The sequence below is a fragment of the Haemaphysalis longicornis genome, unplaced genomic scaffold (assembly GCF_048455015.1).
Source record: "Haemaphysalis longicornis isolate Haplotype H1 unplaced genomic scaffold, Haemaphysalis longicornis Haplotype H1 scaffold_3, whole genome shotgun sequence".
Classification (NCBI taxonomy): Eukaryota; Metazoa; Arthropoda; class Arachnida; order Ixodida; family Ixodidae; genus Haemaphysalis; species Haemaphysalis longicornis.
In genome coordinates this window covers 7978113-8005178 of record NW_027526335.1, presented here as the reverse complement: position 1 = coordinate 8005178, position 27066 = coordinate 7978113, and the positions used below count along the sequence as shown (strand labels likewise).

The following is a 27066-nucleotide window of genomic DNA, read 5'->3' as shown; positions in this document are numbered from 1 at the left end:
TTGAGGAGTACATACAGTACAAGCAGCGCACACGCCAGTACGCACGAATGGCTTCAGTCGTGCTGCGGCGACACGATACTCCAAGTTTGACTAGAGAAAGAAAGTGGTCCCCGGCGGAGAGGCGAGGCGGCGGAGTCGGCCGTCGCGGGGCCGTCGGTGTGGGACGTCGCGCGGCCGTCGGTGCGGTGTGACAAGCGCGTCGGCCGACATCGCGAAGACACCGACGCCTCGCCGATTTCTCGCCGACGCCGACGGTTGGGCAACGGTCGGCGTCGGCGCGGTGTGACATGGCCGCCGACAGCTCGCCGACACGGTGTTGGCCGACCAAATCGGCCGATGGTCGGGCTAGTGTGACCGCGCCTTAAGTGGCACTAGTAAAACAGAAGCGATCAGAAAATGGTCCCTCTTACCTGAAAGTTGAGAGCCCTTCTGTACTGCTTCACATTTTCGTGTCGTGCGAGCAAAGTAACGCGTATTGTCTAGGTTGTTTTGTGCGCAGCTCCGACCACGCGTGCTCGTCCAGACAATCCGTGCTTTGATGCCCGTCTTTCTCTTGGGAAGTCAAGTCGTTGCGTGTCACCCGCCGGACATGATAAATATAATTACTGGTGAGGTCGGCCCTACACGAGAACAAACTCGCCGCATCTTGTCTCTCTTTTTCGTTCACTTGGGAGGAGCTAGCAACAATGCACGCTCTTTAAACTAATATACTTAAAAACTTCGGAGAGGCGCTAACGGGACGGGTAGAGTGAAGTACGGAACTTCGACCTTAGCCTTGAGGTGCACAGCCTTCCTCCCCGTTGCGTGTGCGGGAATGACCAGTTTAAACGCTTCCGAAACCCAAAGCAGAGCGAAGTCGCTTGACATACAGGGCGATAAAAATTAGGTAGACAGTATTTTTTTTAATTAGGCTCTGAGATTTACATAACGGCTACCTCTACCGTGAGGTTATGTGTCCAGAGGGACACGGAGTTAGGTGGTAATTATTGATATCGGTGGCTTAATTATATCAAATTGAATAATTAGCTTTTTAGTGGCTGCAGTAAGCCGGCATGTTTGTAATAAAAAGTTAGGCGCAATCGTGTTTCTACTCAGCTTCATTCGGCAAAATTCTTTTAGCCCTTCGGTACTTCGAGATATCGAACTGCGAAGCTTAATTGCCGTGCGCATGATTACGCATGCTAGACCGTGAGGACCGGCGCAAAGCTCCTCCCGCTTGTTCTGTGTTTCAATAGCGGTTCCGCCTACTGCAGATTGCGATAACGCCAGCCAAGGCTGAAAAGGTGCCAGCTATCAATTTCGTCTATGCCTCCACCACGCTGTCAAACTAGACAAAGTACAAAGCAGGCACGTCACAAAAGGGAGGACCTTCGCGCCGGTCTTCACTGTCTAGCATGCGTTAATCATGCGAATGGAAATTAAGCTTCGCAGTTCGATATCTCGGAGTGCGGATGCGCTAGAAGAATTTTGTCAAATGAAACTGCGTAGAAAGATGATTGCTTCTAACTTTTCGATATAAACATGCCTGCTTACTGCAGCCACTAAAAAAACGTTAATTATACTATGCTAGTTAATTGGGCCACCGACATCAATAGTTCTGTGTCCCCCTGGGCGCATAAAATCACTGTAGAGGTGGTCTTTACGTACATCTAAGCCACTAATCTAAAGAAAACCTGCCGACTTAACTTTGATCACCTTGCATATTTGCGCTTTCGGGCGAACTACGACACCGGTCACCAGCATGCACGTCAAAAGAGAATTGGTTGACATTAATCTCCGGTCAAATGAGTGGCCATCGATGGTGTTCAAATGCCAACGAAAAAGCTATTGCAAAAACGGACGCTACATACGCTTGAATTGAAATTTTCAGTGTTTTATTTACGAGGGTACTGACCGGGTCGCCGTCAAACGAGTGCAGGAAACAAAGGGCGTTTTTCTTGATTTCAGATTTAGCGTACTTGTGAGTTCATTAGCTTAATAAAGTTTGGAAGCCCCACAGTCCATTGCGTTGCCAAACGTGTGCTTGAAAATACATTACGATTATTTTAATTTGGTAATTTACAGCCCTAGTAACGAAACTAGGTGTGATTTTCAGCACTGCTAATGATGAGCGGACAAACATAGGCTTTTTTTACCAAGCCTGGTGACGGCACAGAAGGGACTTCGAAAGCGGCGGGAAAGTAGAATTTAGCGCTTGTGCCCGTCACTTCTTTCTGTGCTTGTCTGTTTTAGGGGCGAAGCCTCTTAGGGGCTCGGGCGGACGGCGTCTCATGTCGTCGTAGCATGGTGTAGTCACGGTACTAAAACACCGGTGCACTCGTTTCCCAACGTTCCGCGCTAGAACGCTTCGTGCTCCAAAAACACGAAACTTACAGCAAAGCTGTATACCTCTACCCCTCAACTGTTCCATGTCCATGGGCGAAAACGCCAAGGCGCCAAGAGTACACCTATACACTGCACACTTCGCCCCTGCACAGGTTTTACGTTAATGGAGATGGCCCGGGACTTTTTGCCCTACACGAAATCGGGGATCATATCAGTCGCGTCAAGGCTGACACTGCTAGTTACGCATATTGTACCAAGGGAAGACCCCCATGGTTATGGAGTCGGGATAGCGGGAGATGATTGCAAAACGCTTACAATGCCACTGTGAACTAGGTAATTAAAAGCAGTACATGAAACTCAGTACAGCCATACTGTCTTCTTAGCGGTTTAACAAGATGAATTGTCTGCTAATTAAGATATTCGCGTTAAAAAAACGGGAGTCACATAGCCTTGTCTCTCAAGTTGGCTTAGCCGCAATGCGTATTATGCGGACCCTGAAGGACAAAAAACAACTAAGGGCTCAAAAGCAGTTCATACGATGTGTTAACGCGAGAACAGTGCTTATCGGCGAGTGTGTCATTGAGTTATGTGGTTGAGTTTAGTGTTGCGGCGTGGTGTTGTGGATGTCGTTTCGCTGCGGCAGGTCGTTTTACCACGTTTCGATGCGTGTGCGACGGTCTCGTACTTCGTCGACAGTGACTTGGAGCATGTGAACAGCTGTCGCTGCCCCCGGCTCCTGCTCCGCTTACACAGGGCACCTTTCACACGCTCTGGCGTTGCCTATAGCAGCGAGGCCCAGTTTAGAGCGAAAGCTTTCTTAGTGGCACCGATGGCGTCCGGTCAGAAAACCAATGCTTCTCCCCATAGACCCGTCGGTCGACTGAAAAGCTCTGATCAGATCTCTGGACACACGACGCGCGCGTTAAACCAGGCTTCCATTGTATCAAAATGGTTACTTGAAAATGACGGAAAAGGAACGCTTCTAGATAAGGCAATACAAGTATCCATCATGTAGAAGTACAGTGGTACAAATTTATCTCATAAATCACGTTCTGGTATTTATTTAGACCGGTCCTAGATGCGTTTACGTAGTGCGCGAAAAAAATCGTCGCATGGGTTCATTCTTCGCTTGCGATTTGTGCCTTCGAAGGTTTGAGAACTTCTTGGACTCACTTTCAGCGAAGCTTGGACGCACTTTTAGCTTTCGCACTTTTCTAAAATTTCTTTAGGAAGCGATGATAAATTCTTGGAAAAGTGCGCGATATTTCGAACAAGTGCTGACGCTGATAGCACAAGCATGGAAGGCGTACACTTACAAGCTCTGTCGAGGACGTACTAAGCATTTTGTAAATCTAGTCAGACGACGACGCGCATGCGAACTAAGGTTTCAACTGCACGTGTCCAAAGACTTGTCATCCAGTGTCAGCGAATGGTTTATTCAGCGGCTGCAACTCGACACCTCATCCTATTAGAGGAACGTTGTTGCAGGGGCGATCAAGTCAGCTGAAAGTTAGGCGCCAACCTCCCGACGGGTATGCGCATGTGTATACAACACAAGTTAGGTCGCCAGCCCGGGTTGAGCTTAATCAAGACTTGCTTTTACGTATATGCTTTTTTTCGCAGTGCGCACCCGAATGAAGAAAGCCAATCGGGTCCACCCTTGGCGACTCCGATGAGGAAGGGGAGGGGAGCGGGAGGGGAGATGGACTTGAAACAGCGGAGGCTTCTGGTAAAAGCACTCGTCGCGCTTTCGCTCGCTGGCCAGCGCGGGTGCTTGAATCTAACCCCCCCGGCCTCGTGATCTGATTTCAAAGCTTTCTCTCACCGTGCCGTCTTGCGCTGCCCTAATCACATCCGCCACTGGCGCATAATTTACGAGGCCGAGACTGCCTTTCGGCACGCCGCCTAACTGCTCCGAGGAATGGCACGCGCAGTGGGAGAGCGCCCTGGAAGGGAAAACTGCGTTATCACTTTTCCTCCGCGCGTTTTATTTCATTTCTATCTCCTCGCTCGTCGCACTTTTCGTATTGTTTACAGCTGTTTTGTGCAACCAGAAGGGCTGATTGAACATGGCACATGGTCGTCGAAAGTTTCAAAGTGGGGACGCCGAAATTCGGGGCAAGTCACGTTTGGTGTAGGGGAGTGTCTCGAAAGGAAATACTTGGGCTTGGAAGCGCTGGGAATTTTCAGAGGTTTTCAAACACTGCCGTCAGAATAGATATGACCAGACGCACTGACCGATACGTCTGCGAACGGACTGAGTGAAAGTTACGCCGCGTACATTCAGCTTCTTGATGCGTCTTCCGGATTTTCGCCTACATTTCCGAAAGTGCACGTATTTTGGGACGCACAACGCCCCTGCAGGTCGTTGAGTTTCATACTATTGTATATTGTAAATGGAAACAAGTCGCTGCTGTCTTGTGCCGTCGTGGGCGCCGCTATATGATCGAGCAACATTCCTCTCCTACTTTGCTTGAGTGGCCACATAGCCTCTTCTCACTTTTGAAGCCAAAATCAACAAGAGAGGGTTGCACTTTTTCTTGTTGGTGTTGTATGCGGCTCTTAAAGAAATCTCTGACAAATAAATATTTTTACAGCTTCACTTTTCTGTTATTAAAACAAATTTAAATATACTTTTGCAATATTATCGTTGTTTTTTGCAGCCAAAGGCAACTTCCGAGCTCGTTGGCAGCCATGACAAGTATCGATGGAACATTTCTCCGCGGTACATGTGGGCACGCTCGCCGAATCGCGACTCGACTACTTCCTTTCTAAAAGGACAGCCACCATAGGAATTGGGAATACTAGATCCGCACCCTTCGAGATGCCTTACAGAGGAACACCACAGGCCTCTGTTATTTCCCTACTACTCTTCAACCTGACCATGCTAGCAATATGGAGAACGCTGGAAGAGAACACGCAGATTGGCAAGCCCGTCCACGCAGATGATATAACCATCTGGACCAAAGAAGGCACCCTAACCGAAAAGCTAAATACTCTACAAGAAGCCATAGACAGCACAAATGGTCCAATACAAGACAACGGCTTAAAGTGCGCTCCAGAAGAGTCATAATTAATTAGAATCAGCCCATCGAAGGAACCCATTCCCACAAGAAGCATCCAAATAGACGGCAAGGATGTCCAATTCAAACCAACGGTCAGAATACTGGCCATGTACGTGCAAGAAGACAGAAAAGCAACCTCCACGCCGAGCAACCTAAGAAAAACAACGCAACAACTAGCGAGGGTCATCAGACACATCACACGGGCCAGAAAAGGTATGAGAGAAGAGGAAACAATCGAACTCATCCAGTCACTCATAATGAGCAGGATCGCATACAGTCTACCGTTTCACCACCTGGACCAAAGACAACAAGAAGGAGTGAACGCTGTCATAAGAACGGCTTACAAGATCGCCCTCGGCTTACCCATCTACACCTCCAACGAGAAATTCTATAACCTAGGCATCCGCAATACCTTCAAAGAGCTCAAAGAAGCCACCCTCGAATCACAAAAAGAGAGGCTATTGAAAACAAGAACCGCCAGGGAAATCCTAAGAAGAACGGGACACACCATTCACACGGAGTTCGTACGAACAACAACAGAGCTGCAACCAGAACAACGCAAATCTGTCAAAATTTCACCCATTCCAAAGAAAATGAGCCCCTTTTATAACAAGGTAGAAGACAAGCAAGAATTAACTATATAAGAAGCACATACGGGAAAAATACAGATGCAGTATACACGGATGCCGCCACCAACCACCACGGAATATCATCAGCCGTAGTTGTGGATGCACGGGGCAAACTCCTGGACTTTCTCATGAGCAGAAAACAAACATCTCAAGAAGCTGAAACCACAGCCATACTACTCGCTGTAAGATGGGGAGAATATAACAACAAAAAACCTCATCATCATCACGGACTCTACAAGAGCCATTAGAAACCTAATATGCGGCCTTATTCCCATAGAAACCAGGAATATTCTACCAGCCGAACCAAAAGGCCAACATGGAATATTATGGAGCCCAGCACACGAAGGTCTTGAAGGAAATGAGAGAGCCGACTCCCTAGCGAGGAAAATGAACAGCCGCAGGGAAACGGACCACTCTTACACCCTCCCTCCCTTAATGTCGCTTAATGAAAGGCTTTACACTCAAAGGCAAGCGAGAAAGACCATGCCCGCACCGCATCACATGTTAGATGCCGAAGAAGCACGGAACATAAGAAAACTACAAACCAACGTTTTCCCACACAAATCCAACCTGTCTCTCATGTTCCCAGAGAGATATAACGAAGAATGCCACAAATGCAAATTACGAGCAGACTTATTCCACACAGTCTGGACCTGCCCTATAATTTGGCAACAGAACACCTACCAAACCTCTAGAGAGTCCTGGGATTTAGCACTGTCAAGCTCGGACCTTTCGACACAGCGTGAGCTGCTAGAGAGAGCCAAGCTGGGAGCCTTTTCTACTGGAGTCCTGAAAATAGGACTTCACCCATAACTCTTTCCACATTCCCTTCTCCGTATTTTCAAATAAAGTTTACGCTCTCTCTCTCTCTCTCTCTCTCTCTCTCTCTCTCTCTCTCTCTCTCTCTCTCTCTCTCTCGCTCCCTCTCTCGACTAGACGCCAGCGCCAGATTTCCCTCTAGTATATCATAGTATACCACTCTATGGTTTAGGTGCTATAGTGTAGGAGCTCGAAGTTCAACGAATGCAAGTGGCAATTTTCGGGGGGAAGGGGGGGGGGGGGGGGACAGGAAGTAGGGTGAAAAGGATGGGCTTTCCCCGTCATTCTCGCGGTTCATCATTTCTTTCACCACCTCCACTTTTAGTGAATATACTTCCGACGCCACTGCAGCGTTACGCGAACTGGTACAACTTCAGCGAGCCATATAAGGATTCTCCGCCAATTTAACACTCCACAATAGGCGGGGACTGCGCTGTGAAGTAAAAAAATTCAGTGAAGCTTGCACTCACGTGCAAGACTTGAATGACGAAGTTGTTGTTGGTGAGCATTGCCGGACGCGTAGTTAAGATTCAGTATCATTGTTTATTTGCATAGTCGTGGTGCTAGTCATAGTCGTAATATGCATCAAAGAGGTCGTCGTCGTCTTCGCGGCGAGTGGTGGAAGCGAAGTCATTTTCAGCATTGTAGACTTCCACTAGCTCAACTGGTGAAGCTTGCACTAAGTCGCGCAAGGCTTGAACCATAGCGAAGCTGCACGATTTCTTTCAACGTGAGCACTGAAGTACACATCACCACGCATTTGTACAAGTTCGAGATCGTTACAAGTTTCGTCGTTGCTTTGCGCTGTGCTAGTAGTAGTCATTGCCGTATGCATCGATATCGTCTTGTTCCTCATGCCAACCATTACATGCGCGTTAGCGCTTGACGACAGCGGTGGAGGTTTTTTTTTGTTTTGTTTATGCTAATGCCATTGCAGGAGTCGGGGACTCGGCGGTCGCCCCGAGGCATGCGCTCACGAGCGCTCGGCATTTTCTCGATCCTCGTGGTTCTTGCCATATTTTTTTTTTTGCTAAAGCCACTGTAGTATGTAGTATGCACGAGTAGTATTTACGACTCGGGAGAGAGGCGGCGGCTGTGACGAGGTGTTTAGAGTGGGGCTGTAACCGTACTCCCTCCGATGGTGGCCATTCTTCACTGTGCAGCACGCAAAGTGGGAAAGCCTACTTACAAAGGCCAAGCGATTCTTTGAGTCGTTTTCACTAATGCACACAAATGCATCGCTCGGAAGACATTTTCCCAGGGGATGTGTAAGCCGTGTAATAAAAAATAATGGATGCCCTAAGGCCTCTTTTATTTTAACGCGAAATTGTTTTATTCCTGGAAACTCGAAGATTTCCCTGACGTCATATCCTCCACGGAAGTGACGCCAGTACAACGAAGCAAGCGGCCTGTAAAGGGTGCACCTCTGCACACAGGCTCTTCTTGAGGGGAAACAACCTTTAGTACTACAGAGTACGTTATACTGCCGCGAACCATGCGTTGGGTTTGTTTATTTGTGCTTTGCTTTTGCCGCCCGGCTGCGCCGGTCTGTGTTATCGGTGATGTGTGTGCCAAAGGAGGCGCGTGTTCCGTACTTTCTTTCTGTGCCGCATGTATTATCTCTTCTGATAGGGAGAGCGTTCCGAGCTAACGTGAACAGCCTAGAATATTCTTCGTTGATCTACAGTGTTCTGGATACAATTCGACAATTCCAGAAACCCTCGCGCCGAGTGACAAATTCTCGCTCAGCAGATGCCGCGGCATTCGAATCGCCGACATCAGTCTACGCACGTCACTTTGTTGACTGCTGTTTCGCCGCCTGTGTATTATTTGAGTTGTTAGGGGAGCACAAGTTCGTTCCAATAAACTTGTTTTTTCTTCAAGACAGCTGCGTCGTCTTTGGCTACGTGACAATACTTGGGGTTGTTCGTTTTAATTGAGTAGGGCGTTACGCGCCGACGCAACGCAGGCGATGAGGCGCGCCGTAGTGGAGGGCTCCGCAATAATTTGGACCACCTGGGGACCTTTAACGTGCGCCGAAATCTCGTACACACGGGCATTTTTGCTTTTTGCCTCCACCAGAAAAGCGGCCGCCGTGGCCAGGTATCGAACCCGTGACCTCGTGCCCAGCCGCACAACGCCTTAGTCACTGAGCCACGGCGGCGGGTGTTGGTTTTCGGGTTTTATATTTAACACGAAAGTGTTTTATCCCGGGATACACCAAGATTTTACTGACGTCATATCCGTCCGTCACGAAAATGACGTCAGTACAGCTTTGCCGAAGCGACCCGTTAGCAGGACGTCACTCGCCAAGCACACCCACAAGACAGCCGCGGACCCGCAAATCATGTTCAGCTGCAGATTTCCCTGCACATTTCACGTTCATGTTTTACCAATTCCTATGACAGAGGAATCAACCACATTTTTATGAATTTTCCTATACGCTCAACACGCTCCGCTCAGTGAATTGTTGCCGCCGGCGCGATACTGTGGTATACTAGCCATACACAGCTTTACTGTAAAAAAAACGTCGTCTGCTCGCACGGGGCTGTTCACTGCCCCCGTCTTTTTCCTGCGGCGAGCAGAGGATCAGTGGCGTTCACACTACTATGTACACATTTGCCCCTCTAAATATCCAGAAAACAATATTCATGCAGAAAAGTGAGAAAACAAATAATTAAGACAAATAATTAATACAGAAGAAGTCATGAAAGCAACAGTTTAGTTCTTCAAAAATGTCCAATGGCAAACATGGCGAGTACAATGACAGGGCGCCCCAGTCTACCTGTGTGCTGTTCCGCCGATGGCTGTCATACTGTATAAAAAGAATGAAGAGCGAACGGCTGTGGGCCTCGAACGGCAGTCCAGCTGAGTTTCTAGGGACCGAATCGTTAACCTAAGGAAACACCTCAATACAAGCGAAGCAAGGACGATTGGCAAGCTAACGGAGAGACGAAGGAAAGAGCGCAAAGGAGAAAGGTAAATGACGATGATGAAATGGTAGATAAGGCCTCTCACACTGACTTCTATGCCGCCGAATTTTCTTAGTTCGTCTCTACATCGAGTTGATGGCTTTCCTATCTACTCCCATTTCTCGGGTATCCATTCTTTGATGCTCCGTAGTTTTTTTTTTTTTTTTGCATTAAAGGGGCCTTGCAGCCGACTACTCGGAATGTATTTTGGGGTAAAGTCTATTGTCCCAGCATTCTCCTTCCGCAAAAAATTGTGAAAATGCGTTCACTATCAGCGAAACTACGCGAGATGAGAAATCGCGCGTAATTGTTCCCTCTTAACTCGCCCGCGGGCAAAGCGACGAAAGTAGAATACAAACTTGATCTAGTTGGTACATTGTGAAAAAGGAAACTGCGCATAAAACGAGGGCACAAGAGTGTCCTCGCCCAGTGTGTCTAGTCGTCTTCCCTTGTGTCCTTGTTTTATGCGCAGTTTTCTTTTTCGTAAGGCGACGAAAGCTGTGCGCTCTCTTCTGAAGAGGGGGGCGGCTCACGGCGTCCTCTTTGGCGGACTTCGGTATATCACAGGCCGGGGAGCTTTCTCCTTTTGTCCGCAACGTTAAGGGGTCTATTTCCGGTCTGGTGCCACAAAGAAGCAGGCATGGATGCCTGCTCGCAAGCGCGCGGTCAGGCTGTTAGGACATTTTGTAGCAATAAACGTTTGTTGTTAAGTGGTCTCGTTAAAAGGGGAGTATTGAGTTCGTCACTCAAACCCCGCGCGCACTCAAAACTCAAAAGAAATTCTGTGCGTACAGGTTCAGGCATAGAAGAGGTTGGTACACAGCGCCGACGACGGCGGATCGTAACAGAAAATGCGAGAAATAAGCCTGGAAGTTGACGAGCGACAGCCAATAGGACAGCCATGGCCGCAATGACGTCGTTTAGGCCATGCCAGGAGTGCATAATAAGGAAAATTGAAGAGAGCGCGGTTAGTTTTTCCGCGTCTTTCACAGCGTTTTGCGCGCTCAGTTTCACGTGAACGTGTAATATTTGGCCTATGTATTCCTGGCAGTGTAATCTAAACGTCGCGCAAGTTTACTTGCAGTGCTCAAAGAGTGTTGCAGGGTCCCTTTAAGTGTCATTCAGCTTTACTAACGAACAAGGCGGGTCATTAGTAAGGAAGACTTTGAAGGTTTCCATTAAAGCCATTTAGTAGGCTCTGAGAAAAAGCTGTGCAAGTACTTATCAAGACACACCTTAGGAATTTCAGGAGTGAAAACAGAGGGGAAAGCGTGCTCAAACAGGAATTGTGTTGATGAGCCGCTTGCTAATCCGTACGTGTCAAGCCATGCACTCGTTGATTTTTAAGAGAGAAGCTGTTCTTGGTCGAGGCTTGCATGGGACGAGGCGTGGTAACGCGCTCGCAGCGATGTCGAGAGGGCATAGCCTAGCGAAGAGGAGAGCAAGCGTTAAGCACGCATGCAGCGAGCAAAAAGAATGCTTGAACGAGGCGCCGCGGACGTAGGCAAAGCTTTTCTGAACTGCTAAAACTGGTGGCAAGCTTTACACTAGTCAACATTGTTGAGCAAAAAGAAAACATTAAACATATTTGAAGGAAAACAGCAGTGCATCACTGGTATTTTTATTGTCATTTTAATTACAAATACGCGGCTGCATGATTTTTGTGATGGGAAATAAGAAAATACGCCAAAAAAATAAAAGCGCTCGCTGCACTCGCGGCGCTCCCTAGTGGAAGTGTTCGAAGTTAAAAAGTAACAAAAGGTTCCAGTAGATGGCGGGAGCAATGGAACGCGGCAAAAACAAATGGGCGCGAACGGGAATTGATGTGCTGGCTTTGAGAAGTTCCCTGAAGCTTTGCCTTGCGATTGGGGAACGCCAGACAGCTTCGCTGTTGACATCAGCGCTCGCGACGTCATGTCAGTGAAGCTGGGCTAATTTCAATGAGCGTGGGGAAGGAGCCGTCTGGCTTCGTATAACGCGTGATAACACTGCCTCGAAGCATGGCTACAAGAACAACAACAGGATAAAAATTGTGTGTTCATGTTCTCAGATATCCCGACCATTCTTCCGAAATATAAAAAACAAACTTCTGCGCCGTAGTCAGCTATTTCTTGTCTCGCCCACTCGGAAACGACAATTTTGCCAGAAGTGGCAATCTAAGCTGATCGGAATGAACGTTAAAAAAATAAGAAAGGCGTTCTCGCGCTCGTTTTGCAACGACGAGGGGTGGCCGGGCTGAAGTTAAGGCGCTTATAAAATGGATACACACGGGGCGCGTTCGTCTTCAAAGACGGGACGTGAGCATGTGCCTGCATGCTGGAGGCCAAGGCGGCTGTGCCGAGCCTCGTTTGCTCGGGACGAGATTTATGGCGAATGAGGCTGCTTTCAAATCCCTTAAGAAGCGCCGCTCTGGCGGCATTTATTGTTTACTGCTCAACACAGGGAAGTCGAGGCGCTTGGCTCGGCACGTGCGAGCACTCGCACGCGCCTGCCTCCTTTCTTTTCTTTTTCACCTTGTGCCTGCGTAAGCGAAAGAAAGGTACAGTAGATCCTCCTCAGAACAAATTCCTTGGCACAGGAAGCTGGCTTCGCAGTATGCAATACTTCGCTAAAGGCGGAGATGATTTGCTTTAGTGCATGGCAGTGGGACGATCAGCACTTCGAATAAAGGCAAATTCGAATGAGGGGATTTCGTCATTTCACTAGTAAAAAAGTGCGTCGAAATATGTCGTATGGATGCTATTTATTTTAAGTCGAACTGCCTCACTGATCTTTTTAAAGCAAAGCTTTCTACCTCCACCAGCCAACGGTTTCTTCGTGGCGTGCGCGTCAAGAAACTCCTAACGCGGCTGAGGATGGGGAAGCCGCTTTTCACTCACGGAGCACAGTGTAGATGGCGCGGCAAATGGGCGCTAGTACCCAGCGTTCCCCGCGCGCCGCAGCCTGCTCACCAGGCGGGCGCGTCGGCGGTACAATTTCGACGGCTTTGTAGTCTGCTGTAGCGACGGTTGTTTTGGCCTGCTTTGGCGCAGCTTCGCGCCAATCGCGCGCTTCCTTCGCACGGCTTGATTAATTTGTTCGACAGCAATTCCTGGGTAACCCCGACCCGATGGAATTAAGTGCTCGTACGGCAAAAATACGTTAAGAATTGGTTTGCAGGGCGAGAAAACAAATTGTAGAGGCCACTTATAGATATCTGGCCGCTAGAGAAACGCCACCTTTTGCGCACTGCTTGCCATGAATGGGACTCCGTTTTCTAAATTGAATACCGCTTCGGTTGTGTTTTAAGAGGTATTACAAAAGGCGAATAGAGCAACTGGTTCGGATAAATAGAGATTATAAAAGTTCCCTCAGCTTTCTCGCAATTCTCAAATTGACTAAACTAACTAGTTTAAATCGGTATAAATAGGAACCCCTAAGCTCACCTGCCGAATTGTTTCGGTGTCTGCGCTTGTGTCGCGCAATGGCGTAGCCCAGAGCTAGCACATCAGGATGGCTAGGTTCCGCTGTGTTACACTTCGAAAGACGCCCCTCTCCGTTTTCTTTCTGCCGACGCACGGGCGGGCTACAGCGGCGGCGTCCGCCGCTCTAGCCAGGCCATGGCCGACGCTGCTGCGTTCGGGACGCCGCCCCGACGAATTCCAGGTAACGGAATCTCTGGCAGAATCTCTGGTTTCACTCTTTGTAGAGCCACGTGTGTGAATTCAAGTGACCTCGCATGGGAAATTGTTGTGGGTGTCGTTTACAGCTTTGCTTTCCAACCACCTTCAAAGCGTGGATTGGAGCCAGTTTTTGTTGTTGTTGCAGGCGAATACCCATTCCGCGATGCCAACCCTAGAACAAGGTGGCAGGGGAAATGCGTAAAGCGGCATTAGGTAGCAGGGTTCTCAAGGAAGCCCACATGAATATGCAGTGCACCGTCAGCGGAATGTCTGATTCCCCTGTGTTGGGGCTGCAACGTACGTCTTTCTAACTTCCTTATTCAGATTTAGCTGTAGGCGGGCTCACCTTGGACGTGTTGTAATTGATAGCAACACGATATCTTCGTACAATCACCCATCACGCTCAAAAGGGGAGTGTAGCGTTCGTCAGTCGAGGCAATGAAACGAAGTCAAATAAAAGTTGTCAGGGGCATGTTCACGGGTTGTGCGGCCATGACCGAAGGGGCATAGCTGCGCCTTCTTCTGGGATAAGCTTGCGGTCGAGCGCAACTGTCGTATGAGTTTTTTTACGTCCTGGACGGTAAAACGAAATTTCTCAGGACGGAGTGAGAAACTGAAACAAAATGAGGCGCTCACTAGCAACCAGGTGGGTTATTTTCTTCCACCGTTTTTCTAAATTTTGTGTTTCGCGTGCGAGCTAATTATTCACAAGCGATCAGACCATGTATTATTAGAACGCCGGTCAGCGCCTTGTCTTGTCTTATTTGATCGTCTCGACTTGCTTTCTACAGTCGAAACGCACCATCCGACACAGCTCAGCACTGTCGTCGTATCTTTACATTCGCTTTCGATCCACGCAATTGTTAGAGTAGATAGCATTAAAACTGCCCTGGCGCGTCTGCCAGCAAGCCATATCGTTCCGCTCTTCAAGGTACAGGTGACGTCAGAGGTAATTGGAGCACGGGAGCTGTGGCCAAACCGCATAGGAGCGCCGTGTAGCTTTAGCGGCGATAAACGAAAGGGGCATAACGTGCATGCGCGCATGTCGACGGTGATAGCCAATCTATACTTCTCAACCCACTTATTTTAACGCGGCTTCGAGCATTATTCGCAGCATACTGGTCTCAGCCATGGCGCTGATAGCAGAGGCGGTATCTGGCAGCGTCGCTCACACACTTTCAGCGCACGCGAGCTGCTGGAGAAGCGTCGCAATCGCGGGGATCTGATGTGACGATTTCGAGACCAGTATGCTGCGAAAAACGCTGCAATCCGCATTAGAAGTAGTGGGTTGAGAAGTATAGAGGGGCTATCGGCGTCGGCAGGCACGCATGCGTGTTCGGCTCCTTTAGTTTACCGCCGCTGCAGCCACATGGCGCTCCTATGCGGTTCGGCCACAGCTCCCGTGCTCCAATTACTTCTGATGGCACCTGTACTTATCTCACTGTGCCATAAGCTTGGCACCGAAAACGCGCCTCGCGTCAATTGTGCAGATGTGTGCAATCATCAGCAAATGAAATGTGTACACGAAAATATGAACCAGAACATGCCAAATCAAAGAATATGGATAGGGGAGATGAAATAATGGCCGGCCAGAGGTTACTGTTATAAAGCCACGCGACAATTTTACTTACATGGAAAGAAATCACGCTATTTGTGTGTACCGGTTGATATCTTCGTGTTCGCATTTTCTTTGTCCATCGCCGTGTACCATAAACATGCTGATTGAAAACCATGTACGAGGAATGCCTTCCAGCATGAGGATAAGCGCTTCAACAAATGGCACAGCGGCACTTCGGTCACCTCACACACTGCGAACTTTTATTTTCAACTTTTCTCACCTGTCTGACCCTTAGTCCAAGTGTTCCCCAGTGAAATGCGAGAGGGCTAGGCAGAAGATTCTCTAGCAGTGCCTCTCACGGTGCTCAGTGATGATTACTCTCGAATTAGAAAAAATATAGAGCTTTTCCTCTATTGTAAAGACGTAGGAGAGGCGAAGATTCATGGGTGAATAACTATATTGGGTTATGTGGGCTCAGTTACTATATTAACCGAATAAGGACACACGCACGTAACTTCCTTAGAATTAATTCTAAATTAATTCTTGTATATTTTTTTTCGGGATAGTTCGGATAAAACAAGAGTTATGTGTAACTTTTCTGCAACGATGCTCCCTCCGTAGACGCCATGTATTTACAGCAGACGGGAATTCTATAACGTTTAGAACTTTACGGCGAGCTCACTAATAATGACAAGTAAATGAACCGCGCCGCAATGATAGAGCCGTCTTAGCGACTAATCTTGGTATATATTTTTAAGATACCTACCGCATTTTCGCGATTCTAAGCACCTCCCGATTCTAAGCATTTTCCCTTACTTTCGGGAAAGAACTCTGGAAAAAGAGTTTACATGCGAATATGAGCACACTCTTTTCTAAGCAACCATCGCAAGGTGAATCTCAGGCAAGTGGGAGCGGGCCCATTTGACGTTGAGGCCGAGTCATTTATAAAGTTTTCGATTACAAACCAGTTTAACGGAACAGGAGACGACCTGCTGGCGGCACTGACAGCGGCGGCTCAAGCTGCACAACGGGCACAACTGGTAGTGAGGGGGAATGCGATCCGACGTAAGCGGTGGGTTCACTGGCTGTACCTATTTTTCTTTTGAATGTTTGCCAAATAAAACATTGTTCTTTGTGCCAGTCTCCTCGAGATACGACTGCGAAAAAAGTGGTGTGTGTGTGGAGGGGGAGGGGAGGGGGCGCAATTTAAGTTTTTCGAATCTAAGCACCCCCCCAGTTCGGGGCATATCGCGATAGTGAGAAAACAGGGGTGCTTAGAATCGAGTAAATACGGTATATTAAACTGAGAGCTATGGAATGTTTTACGCTATAGCTATGGAGCGAGCGCGTGCGCGCGGCTCGTCGTCGACGCGACCCGATAGATAGACGCACGCTATTGTTGTCAGAACCTAGCTCAAGACAGCTTCGCTGTAAAAAGATTGCACAAATGGCGACAAGAGAATACACTCTTAACAAAAATGCTAGTACAAAGGTAGTAACGGGTTGTATTTACTAACTACTTACGAACTTTACTACCCCCAGAACGGTACATAGGTCCTGCCACTAAGTGTGGAACCATTACTAGTCTAGACAGTGCACTTAGTAACTGCTGCTGGTTTGATACTAACATTCACTGATAGCAACAAAATTCTATGAATTGTTTAACATGATAACTGGAGCACATTTCTCACTCCAAATAGCGTTTAAAAAGTTTTTGCAAATCCACGGGCTGACTTGTATATTTCCGCGTACAGCAAATGCGCATTTGGGGGTGTTTGTAAGCTTTACTTAGAAGAAGCTAATAGAAGAAGCGGCGGAGAAGAACGCTCTTGACCGAGAAGCACTCGAGCTGCCAGAGCAAAAAACACTGATGATGATGCGTTCCGGGTAGCCCTCGTTCGTCGTCGTCTTTCTTGGCTGCGATGTCACAAATTAAATGTTCGTTCACATGCCTGTGGATAGGTGACGATATGCTGACATTAGAATGCATAATTCTAAAATTATCGCTAACATATCTGATTTTTGAGACAAGCCCGCTGACTCTATCAGAGGACTTTCTGCTGCTGGCTGCTAAAGCAGAAAGAGAAGACGTATTTCTCAGGCAATTAGGTTATACTCGCTCTCCTCGTTCATCCCGTTGGCTTTCTTGCTGGATTTATTTGTTCTCTAAGTGTGATATGTGCGTGTGTCTATGTCGTGCTGCGAGCTCAGCCGATCCACATTGTCACGCGTAATTTTTTACTAGGTTATGCCCGGTTAGCCAGTAAAACCACTAAGTACCCAGTGGATACTGTGACAAGTAACTGGTTAGTGTTCTGTTAGTAAGTGCCACGACCTTTTTTTTAAGAGTGTATTTTGGGGTGACGTGCCGTCAGAACTGGAGCAAACGCTACGACATTAACCTCATTGCCCAACTGTGAGTACCGGCTTTGTCTTGCTGCGGTTAACCGGATCCTACTTCATACGTTTGGAAAATACCTCAAACATGTCGGATAGTTAAAGGGACCCGGCAGCGTATTTCTAAACGTTTCGCTGCACAGCGAAACCACGTGACATGTCTGTTCGCGCGATGCAGAACGGTAATTAAACGTCGTCATGGGCTGCGCCCCAAACCTAAAGCGACCTAAAACATGCCAAATCACTGTTATTAACAAAAACAACGCGTAAATTTCAGTTTAGAAATGAAATTAAATTTATAAAAAACGTTAAGCAATGAGAAAAAAAAAGTAAGAGAGACTTGGTGGGGCTCGAACCCCAGACGTCAGCGCCAGTAGTCAGTGCTCTACATCAAGGCCACAGAGCCCGAACGGTGGGCGTCTTTTAGCAGGCGTTCAAAAGAATAGCGGGTGCAGTGACACCACACATGTCACGTGGGTGCTCTGTGCAGCGAAGCGTTTAGAAACACGCGACCCGGCAAGACTTTTCTTAACTTTTTCTAAATCCTAAATGCTTTCAGAACGTAGTTGAACAAACACGCCCCGTACTTTCAACAAGCTCAAAACACAAACAAGCTTTCAACCAACACCCGGGTACTTCGAATAGGAGGTCGCAAAGTAGCTCAGCCCAGAATTACTGCTATATGCCCAACAGATAACTCAGGAGCTTGATCAAGAAAAGTTTCTCTCTTTCCCGGCCTTGGCTTTCTTCGACCGCTGGAATTACGTCATTACAGCGGTGTAGTGGCCATTGGCCGGCTTTCTTTCAGTTGCAGCAATAAATGTATTCGATGGCCACCTTTTTAAAAGAAAGCCAGAAAAGCAAAGCAGAAACGGAAGGCGGATCTGCTGCGGCGAGCAAATCACGCATTGCCGCGCCGTGCTGGCGATAACTATAGCTTTCACAATGCTCCCTGACGCGAAGGAAGGAGTGAAAGCGTTTATCGGGAGTGTTGTAGAGTCCCTTTAATGTTAAAGCTGCAAGCCGTATCGTTCGCCGTGATATAGACAGTGTGACTATAGCGTGCCCTTTCCCATTTCCTCGCTCGAGCACCTTCTTCGGGGTGCACTCGACCGCGGCCGCAGGTGCTCACTGGCGTGACACTCCTTGGCGGCAGCTCCTCGCGCTTTCTTTTTTTCACCCTCGCCCGTTTTCGTCGGAAGGGGGAGGGGAGGGCGTGCTCTCGCTGACCCTTAAAGGTGACCCTTAATTTAGAGCCTGAACCAATTCGGTTGGCTGATGCCGAAGCAAGACTTGGTAGAGTCACCGAATAGAGCTAGACACAAGACGAGACACGTCGTCCCTGTATACTTCCGCGTTAAACTCTACCAAGTATGGAATACTAGGCTAATCCATTACGTTACTCAAGCAAGAAGACGCGCTCTGCGAGCGCCGAGCGGTGGGTGCGTGCTCGGGAAACTGCTCAATCTCGGAAGCATCTCCATGCATGTGGGGTCAAACCTGGGTTGCAACTTAATGTTGCTGGCAAAATCGCAACTCATCGGCAATAGGAAAATCAGAGGGCTCCATAATCGCAACTAATTGGCGGTCGTAACCCTGCCAGAAAATTGCAACTTACCGTCGGTGGTAGAATCAACCCCCCCCCCCCTTCCCCCCATTGGACCACTGCAATGTCACACAGCGTCGCGTGACCGCATTGCGATTTATTCTTTAATTTACTGTCTTATTATTCACTGGGCGTGTTGAAGCTGTTCCACCAGAATGCGGTTGATTGGCATCCGAGGAGCAGGGCATATTTAAAATGTAATTTTGCAACACGACCAGTACAAAAAAGCTGCGAAGTTCAGCAGCAGTCAATGTACATGTACGGGACCAGACCAAACCACGATTGCTACCAGCCTTGCTAAGACTTCGCACATTCATTCACTCGCTCCCTCCGCCAGCAGTGCAGTTGAATGACAGTAAGGTCAGTGACACGCTGACAGCGAGGCAAGATATGGGCTCTGTTTGCGAAGCGGGATGACTGAGGCAGCTCCTTAGGACGCCTAGTAGGATCTTCAGGCTCCCACAAAAGCCTCTAACCCATGCCAGGCGTCAGCGGCAGTCGAGGTGCTGAGAGCGCGATTCGTACGAGAATCCTTTGTGCGTCTATGTTTATCGACGTCCTCATTTCGCGTGGGCCGCGTCATGCTCTGCTCATTCACCCTGGGCAAAGTTTGTTTACACCTAGACTTAACAAGGCTGTAGTGAATTCATGGCGCTTAGATTTGCTAGCTGGGTTTTGTTGTTGAATAAGAAACATTTGTTTGAGACGACGAATAAATAAAATAAAACGAAATAAAGGTAAGCGACCTCTTCATGGTTTAGAAAGCCGTGGGCGAGCGCTGCTGCTTTAGCCCGGGAGATGAGACTTTTCTGTCTCCAGCTGAGAGCTGTTCACCTCGCACAACCAATACGCCGGGGAAAGTGGGAGGGGGGGGGGGGGGGGCAAGGTACGGGTATTTGGGTGGTTGGGGATGCCCATACAATGTTAGACAGAATTATTAAGGCTCACCACGCAGGTCCTCCTGTCTACATGGCGGGAAAGTAAAGATAACATTAACATTCCCCGCACCACTGCTCTCCTTCCCCCCCCCCCCCCCCCCCCCAACTCGAGTCATATCTTTAATAAACCACATCTTAGCATCCATGACTAAACCTAGCCCTAATGTGTTGAACATCTCTGGCAAGGCTGTATAGGCAGCAATTGGGACGTGGAAAACAGCAGCTCGAGTGAAGTCTTCATTTAACAACTCCTGACTGACATAATGGCCCAGAGTATCAAAGCAACCCGGCAACACCGCTGATAAGCGCTTTCGTTCTTTTTTGGTGCACGAAAACACTGTGAAAGTCATGGTTACCGTCATGCCACCAGAGAGCGGCACTCCGAGATTCGTTTGTCGCTGCAGATACGTCTCCCTGCTATTGGTTCGCCGTTGTCGTGATTTTCTCTAAAGTGGCTATAGAACGCATTTACGGCTGCAACTGAAAAGAGGCCGGCCAATAAGCACGATATCGCTACGTCATTTAAGCCTGCATACAATGCCCAGATTAGGAAAGAGAAAGAATCTTTCGACCAAAGTTTTATGTTATCTGAGGGGCGTAGAACAGTAATTGGCTGTGGTACTTTGTTGCCACATTATCTATGCACTGCATGCGCATGTTGACTAAACATTTTGAAAGCATTTCGGGATTTTGAGAAGAAGTACAAAAAGGTGCGGCAGGATCCCTGTGGAGAGGCAGGTCATTGCCCTCACGTCAGTGGTCAGGCTCGTCTTTCGTATAGAACGCGTTAAGGAGTGGAAGATGAAAAAACAGGAGAAAAGAAAGGAATGTCATCCACGACGTCAACCCGGTTGATGGCACTGCTCTCGGCTGAAGGGGAATAAGCTTAAGGGAGGCGGGGGAGACGCAGACTTTTAACAGAGGTCTGCAATCCTTCTCGTAGGACTGTGAGTTCGTGACAACAAAAGATGCGTTCCTCGCCTACTGCCATGACGGCAGCTGGGGGCCAACGTGCGACAATAATCTGTACCAGCAGAGGCCGATCATTGAACTCGCTGAGCTCCGCCGGAAGCTGAAACCGCTCGGAAGAAAATTGGTGGCCGTCACGCAGGACGTGCTCAATCGGGTAAAAAGCCCTACGTGTTATCGGAAAAGCACGCCTCCACAAATCGAGAAAGGAAACAGGAATAAAAAAAGAAGCCAAGAACAAAACCGACGGGCACGTGAGGCCGCTTCAAGCAGTTTTCTCATCAGTACCGCGTAACCCCGAGCAGGCCGAAATAAGATTATTTTGAAATGCGACGAACGGTGTCCGAAACATGTGCTAGAGCAGTGTTTTTTTTTCGGTAGATGGCATTTATTTTTTCCATACAGCTTGTACACGTTAGCCAAGTAAAGTGTGGCCCAACTTGTCGCGTTGTGCTAATTTCCCTCTTACGTAGCACAGGTGATGCGTTAGCCTTGTTATATACGTAACAACCCTGTTGGGAATGTAGTTTGTGATGTGAAAATGTTATACATAACACATCAAAACCATTTGAAGTGATACTGTCCGGCCTTGAAGGACGTTCCGCTTTTTTCTCTTAATGTCATGCACGCCTACAGTCGAAGCGTAAAAGACCTCAGTCGTGCGTTTAGTTTTCGCAAGCTTTTAAGTAATGGACGAAGCCTTCAATCAGCGCATTACAAGAACTGATGGGGAGTTGCAGCCAAATTGTTCGGAGTTCTCGTAAACGCTCTAAGCGCCCCTTTATTCGAAGATAACTGCTTCGGACGCGGTCCTATCAGAGGAAAATTGATTACACGAATTGGAACCACATTCCACTTTCCTAATCACGTTAGCTTCGGTAACCAGACACATCCTTTTTGAGAACAGCGCAAACCAATATTGCGGCTCATGAATAAATGCACGCTACAGCGTTATTACGGTTCTTGTCTCTTTCGGGTCGAGGAGATCACACACAGGCACTTAGTATGGGCGTTCCTCATGTTACTATCGTTTCGTTAATTAGAGCGTGAGACGGTCATATTCAGCATTTCCGCGACTGTCATCAAAAGTGCAAGCAGTAATTTGGGCATGAAGGTTCGATGGCCAATAAATATTCACACACGGAGCTAAAGAGAAAACCTAATGCAATTACAATCGAAATGAAACGCCAGCAAACTCGATTCAGAGCAGAGAAAAATGAAATCGATGCTGGTTAGGTCAGGTCCAATTTAACCCCCAGGGGGCGCGCCGTGCCACGCAATTAGCATTAACCCAAACGCGTGTTTAGTGTCTTGTTTGTTGCCTACCGCTCCTTTTTGTATTCCATTATCCAGTTGGTGTACCCAACTTGTGATGCACACGGGGAGTCTGCGCTGGGCTCGAAGCCTGATGCAACTGGCTTGTGGGGAACAGTTTCCATGGCAACGATGAGCCGTGGAGGTCAGCGTCGCAGACACAGTCGGGGCCCCGTGGTCGTACTTTCTAAGAGAGTGCTTTACGACTCACAAATCACCCCGGGCCTAAACGACTGCCACACGCGACATTCTCCCAGGAAAAAGCCCAGGACCGGGGCTTATATCACGTCCCGGCCTGCACAGCGCTTTCCTTTTTGTGCGTGCCTTGCGTAACGGCGCCTACTTTGCGTCTCTGCTCCCATTTAACACCGCCCGGTCGCGCTTCATTTATTTTCAGCGCTACTTCTACACAGGTGCAATGCGAGCGAGCTTGCTGGAGCGCTTTATGGAGCGAGAAGTTTTACTGCGAGCTGTAAAACGTGGTCAGTCCGGGGACAGAGAGCCAATACAAAGTTTTCAAGCAGCGGGTCAGAATAAATAGATCACAGTCCGCACGAATCTTTTCATTTATGATGAGGTAAATGAAAGTGTCTCGGCGAATCTGCACTGAAATGGGATCCAAAAAGGAGCACTAAACCCCTAGTGACGTTTCAAAGCTCTGCGCTATGCATTTTCTCGCTGTGATTTAGGAAATTGCCAAAGCTATGAGGCCAGTGCCGTCCAATATGTTGTCCTAGGTGGCCAATGCGTTGCTGCATACTTTGGTAAGCGGAATTGAGAGCTTGAGTTTTCCTCGTCTCAGGAGTTCTCTTCCGGTGTGAGGTTACGAACGTATGTGTGTTTGTCTTTGCGTCTTGGGGAACAAACGACGTAACATGTCACGCTGGAGTGACGCGCAAGAGACAAATATCTATTAAGTATCACCACGGGTTAATACATGCCAACCTTATTTAGCCAAAGGATACCTTGAGAATACTCACCAGGCGGGCGCCCTAACATCGCGCTTGCTGTATTGAATAAAGTTTATTCAATCAATCAATCAATCAATCAATCAATCAATCAATCAATCAATCAATCAATCAATCAATCAATCAATCAATCAATCAATCAATCAATCAATCAATCAATCAATCAATCAATCAATCAATCAATCAATCAATCAATTGATTGATTGATTCAAAGCACAAGTACATAACCAAAGGTCGCAACGTCATTTTAGTTAGCTACAGGGTATACTGAACCTCACTACGCTCAATTTATTGCTGCTGGAAAAGTTGGCGCGAGTGCAAAACTAATACACCGTTCCTCCACAAACCCAAGGCGGTGGGTCAACCAATTGAGAAAACGTAGATGCAAATCAATGGCGATGTGAGGTCACGCTATTGTGAAGTCCTACACGCAAGCGTGGCTTAAGAGCGAATCAATGATTGAGCGAGAAATAGGTAAGAGACTGAATGCTTTCGTAGGAAAAAACGAGAAACAGTTTCCCTGGCTGAAGCGTCATGCCTTGGCTTTGCCACTCCACTATCCGGCTGAGTTGCCATGTTATGTAGGCGCCAAGTGGTGTGCGTTGAAGAAGCAAGTTCCAAACCGGCCGATGTAGAGTCTGGAATCCCCCAGGTTTCAGTTTTAGGACCACTTCTCTCTGTAATATTTGTCTATGATATAGCCTGCAATATACCTGTACAAGTAAAACTATTTGCGGATGATTGCATATTGTACCATAAAATCAAAACTTCCAGTGACCAAATTACTTTAATTTCATCCTTAAACTAAATACAGGAATGGTGCTTAACGTGGCAAATGACAATAAATTTAGAAAAAAAAACGGTTGCAATGACTGTAACTCGCAAAAAACATCCGCTCATGTTCCACTACCATGTCAATAATCAATGTATAAAGGCCGTACTACATACAAATACTTAGGCGTAGTCTTTACCTCTGACTTCCGGTGGAACGACACATAACACACATTGTGAATAAGGCAATGAAAAAACTTTACGTTAGAAGAACCCTCGGAAAATCTACGTGCGAGGTTAAGCTATTACCATACAACACAAATATCAGGCCTGTGTTGGAATATGCAGCAGCAGTTTGGGATCCCTACACACAATATAATAATGATAAGATAGAAAATGTGCAGAGGAAAGCTGTTAGGTTTATGTTTAACTCCTATAACTGACGCACATCTCCATCAAGTCTTTTACAGTCAGCAAACTTGGAAAAATTGAAGGCCCGACGTTACCGGGATAGGTTAAAGCTATTCTATCTCATATATTAGGATAAACTCGGCATACTCAAAACTAAGTACATTAAACTGATCCAACGGCGCTCAACCCGATCATACCACTCAAAAAAGGTCAAGGAATTTTCATGTCGTACAGATGCTTTCAAACAGTCCTTTTTCCCGCGCACAGCAGCTGATTGGAATGCTTTAGCATTTCACACGGTTGTCTTCAACTCTGTACCTGCGTGTCTAGAAGAACTGCCATAATTGTTTTTTACAGTTTGTATTGCGGTAAAAGTGTTGCGAACTGTTTCTCTGTTGTTTTAATTTGCAGCGAGTACGTTGTGACCCCACCTATTACATTGTTTTTGCCTTTGTCATTACCATGTCGTCTATCTAGCTCTTACGCGCATACAAGTGCGTGTATAACTATGTCGATATTGGTACGTGACGGCAGGACGCAGGAAATGAACCATGGAAGATGCGAGTGATGTATTTACACTATACTACACGATGTCGGCCATGAGGGAGCCCGCCCAGCTGGGTCTTCGTCTTCTTCTCTGGAGATTGGAGATTGCTCTCTTCTTCTTTCCGTGACAATATTCTAGAGTATTGTCCGTTGTATAATCACTCGATATGTCTTTCTCTTTGCTGTTATTTTGATGAATGTTCTTGTACCGCTTTCCCCCACTCCTGCTTAAAGCCTGGCAATCAGGCTAGCAGCATGACAATAAATAAAAAAAATGTTGTTCCACGTGCGTTCAACAGCCGCAAAGGTAGTAACATTCAACATGGGTTTTTCAAGAAGGAGTAACAATTCTCATTATAATGCACTTACTCTAAAACAAACTGCATCAGGCTTGGAACCTAAAATAGCCTAAAAACGGTGAAAACTTGAGTAAGCTGAGCCGGTTAGACATACCGCATACGCTCGTTATATTAAAGCCCTCGGAACAGGAAATTGATTTCGCTGTAAGTGGTACTTCGTTAGAAGTACCACAAGTAACGTGCTGTTTATTTACTGCGGTGGGGGCCACGAAACACGTCGAATAAATTGTGTTTAGTATTACGAGGGTTTACTGTAAGTTAATTCACCATTTTCAAGCGCCGTTTTCTTTGCCCTCATGTGAACTATAACAAGCTCCTTAGCTGTAGTTTAAAGAAGCTCAGTATGAAACCAATGCGTCGTAGTCTGTATAGGCTGGCTTTATTCTAAACGACATAAACAAACGATCCATGAAGACGAATACTTTCCACGTAGTAGATCCTAAATTTACCTCACAACCCTTGTGCAGCTCTCGGAAAGATCACGTCTGCTTTCTGTTCGCCGTTGGGGAACCCTCCCACGTTTTGTCGCTTGAGGACGGCGACTTCCACTTCGCATATAACCGCCATCTTTCTTGCACTACGAGGAACGCAAGCTGGAGCGTAAATTTAACGGGGCGCTGGGGGCGGCCGGCGTACGCACCGCATCCGAGCTCGTCGCTGCCGTTGCCGCAGTCGTCGTCCGAGTCGCAGTGCCAGCGCGCCGGGATGCAGCTGCAGTTGGTTCCGTCCTCGGGGAAGCTCGTGCAGGCGAACTGGCCCGGACCGCAGTCGCACATGCTGAGACCTGCGCATGGAACAGCGGGCAGGCGATGAAGGACCGGTGGGGGCCCTCCGCTCTACGGGCCGACATTTTCGCAGACGCCTACGAAGGGCAATGTGTTTCCCGTGTAAGAAAAAAAAAAAAAGCGTTCGTTTCGTGTTGCTGTTGAACGTCACAGTGTCAGTCACCGAGACGACACAGTTCAAAGTTTGTAAAGACGGTAGTCTTTCTTGGGCTATTTAAACGCAGAAATTTTGGTCTGTCTGTGTGAGAGAAAATTTAAAGGGACCCTGCAACACTCTTTGAGCAGTGCAAGTAAACCTGCGCGACGTTTAGATTACACTGCCAGGAATACCTGAGCCAAATATTACACGTGCACGTGAAGCGGTGAGCGCGCAAATCGATGTGAAAGACGCGGAAAAACCAACCACTCTCTCTTCAGTTGTCCTCATTATGCAACCCCTGGCATGGCCTAAGGGACGTCACATAGGCCATGGCTGCCCGATCGGCTGTCACTGGTCAACTTCGCGGCTAGATTCTCCCATTTCCGTCGTCGTCATCGCTGTGTACGAACCTCTTCTATGCCTGAACCTGTAGGCACAGTTTTGACGTTTCTTTTGTGTTTTGAGTGCGCGCGGAGCTTGAGTGATGAGCTCAATACTTCCCGTTCAACGGGACCACTCGACTACAAACGTTTATTGCTTCAAAAACGCCCTACCAGTCCGAGCACGCACTTGCGAGTAGGCACCCATGCCTGCTTTTTTGTGGCACCAGACCGGAAATAGGCCCCTCCGCGTTGCGGAGAAAAGGAGAAAACTACCCGGCATGTGATATATCGAAGGCCGCCGAAGAGAACGCCGCGAGCCGCTTCCCTCTCCGGGAGAGAGCGCGCAGCTTTCGTCGCGTTGTCCGCGGTCGAGTTGAGAGGGAACGATTATGCGCGATTTCTCATCGCGCGTAGTTTCGTTAATTGTGAACGGATTTCCATAATTCTCGC

At 47.8% G+C, this 27066-nt stretch overlaps 1 protein-coding gene across 1 annotated transcript in view; it reads right to left on the bottom strand.

The window, feature by feature from the left end:
* LOC144173906 (low-density lipoprotein receptor-related protein 4-like) overlaps positions 1–27066 on the bottom strand; it is a 342322-nt gene that overhangs the window by 92796 nt on the left and 222460 nt on the right. The window contains exon 2 of the mRNA XM_077702231.1: positions 25950–26093. Coding sequence (XP_077558357.1) covers positions 25950–26093 — 144 coding nt within the window. The remainder of the gene's footprint in view (positions 1–25949; positions 26094–27066) is intronic.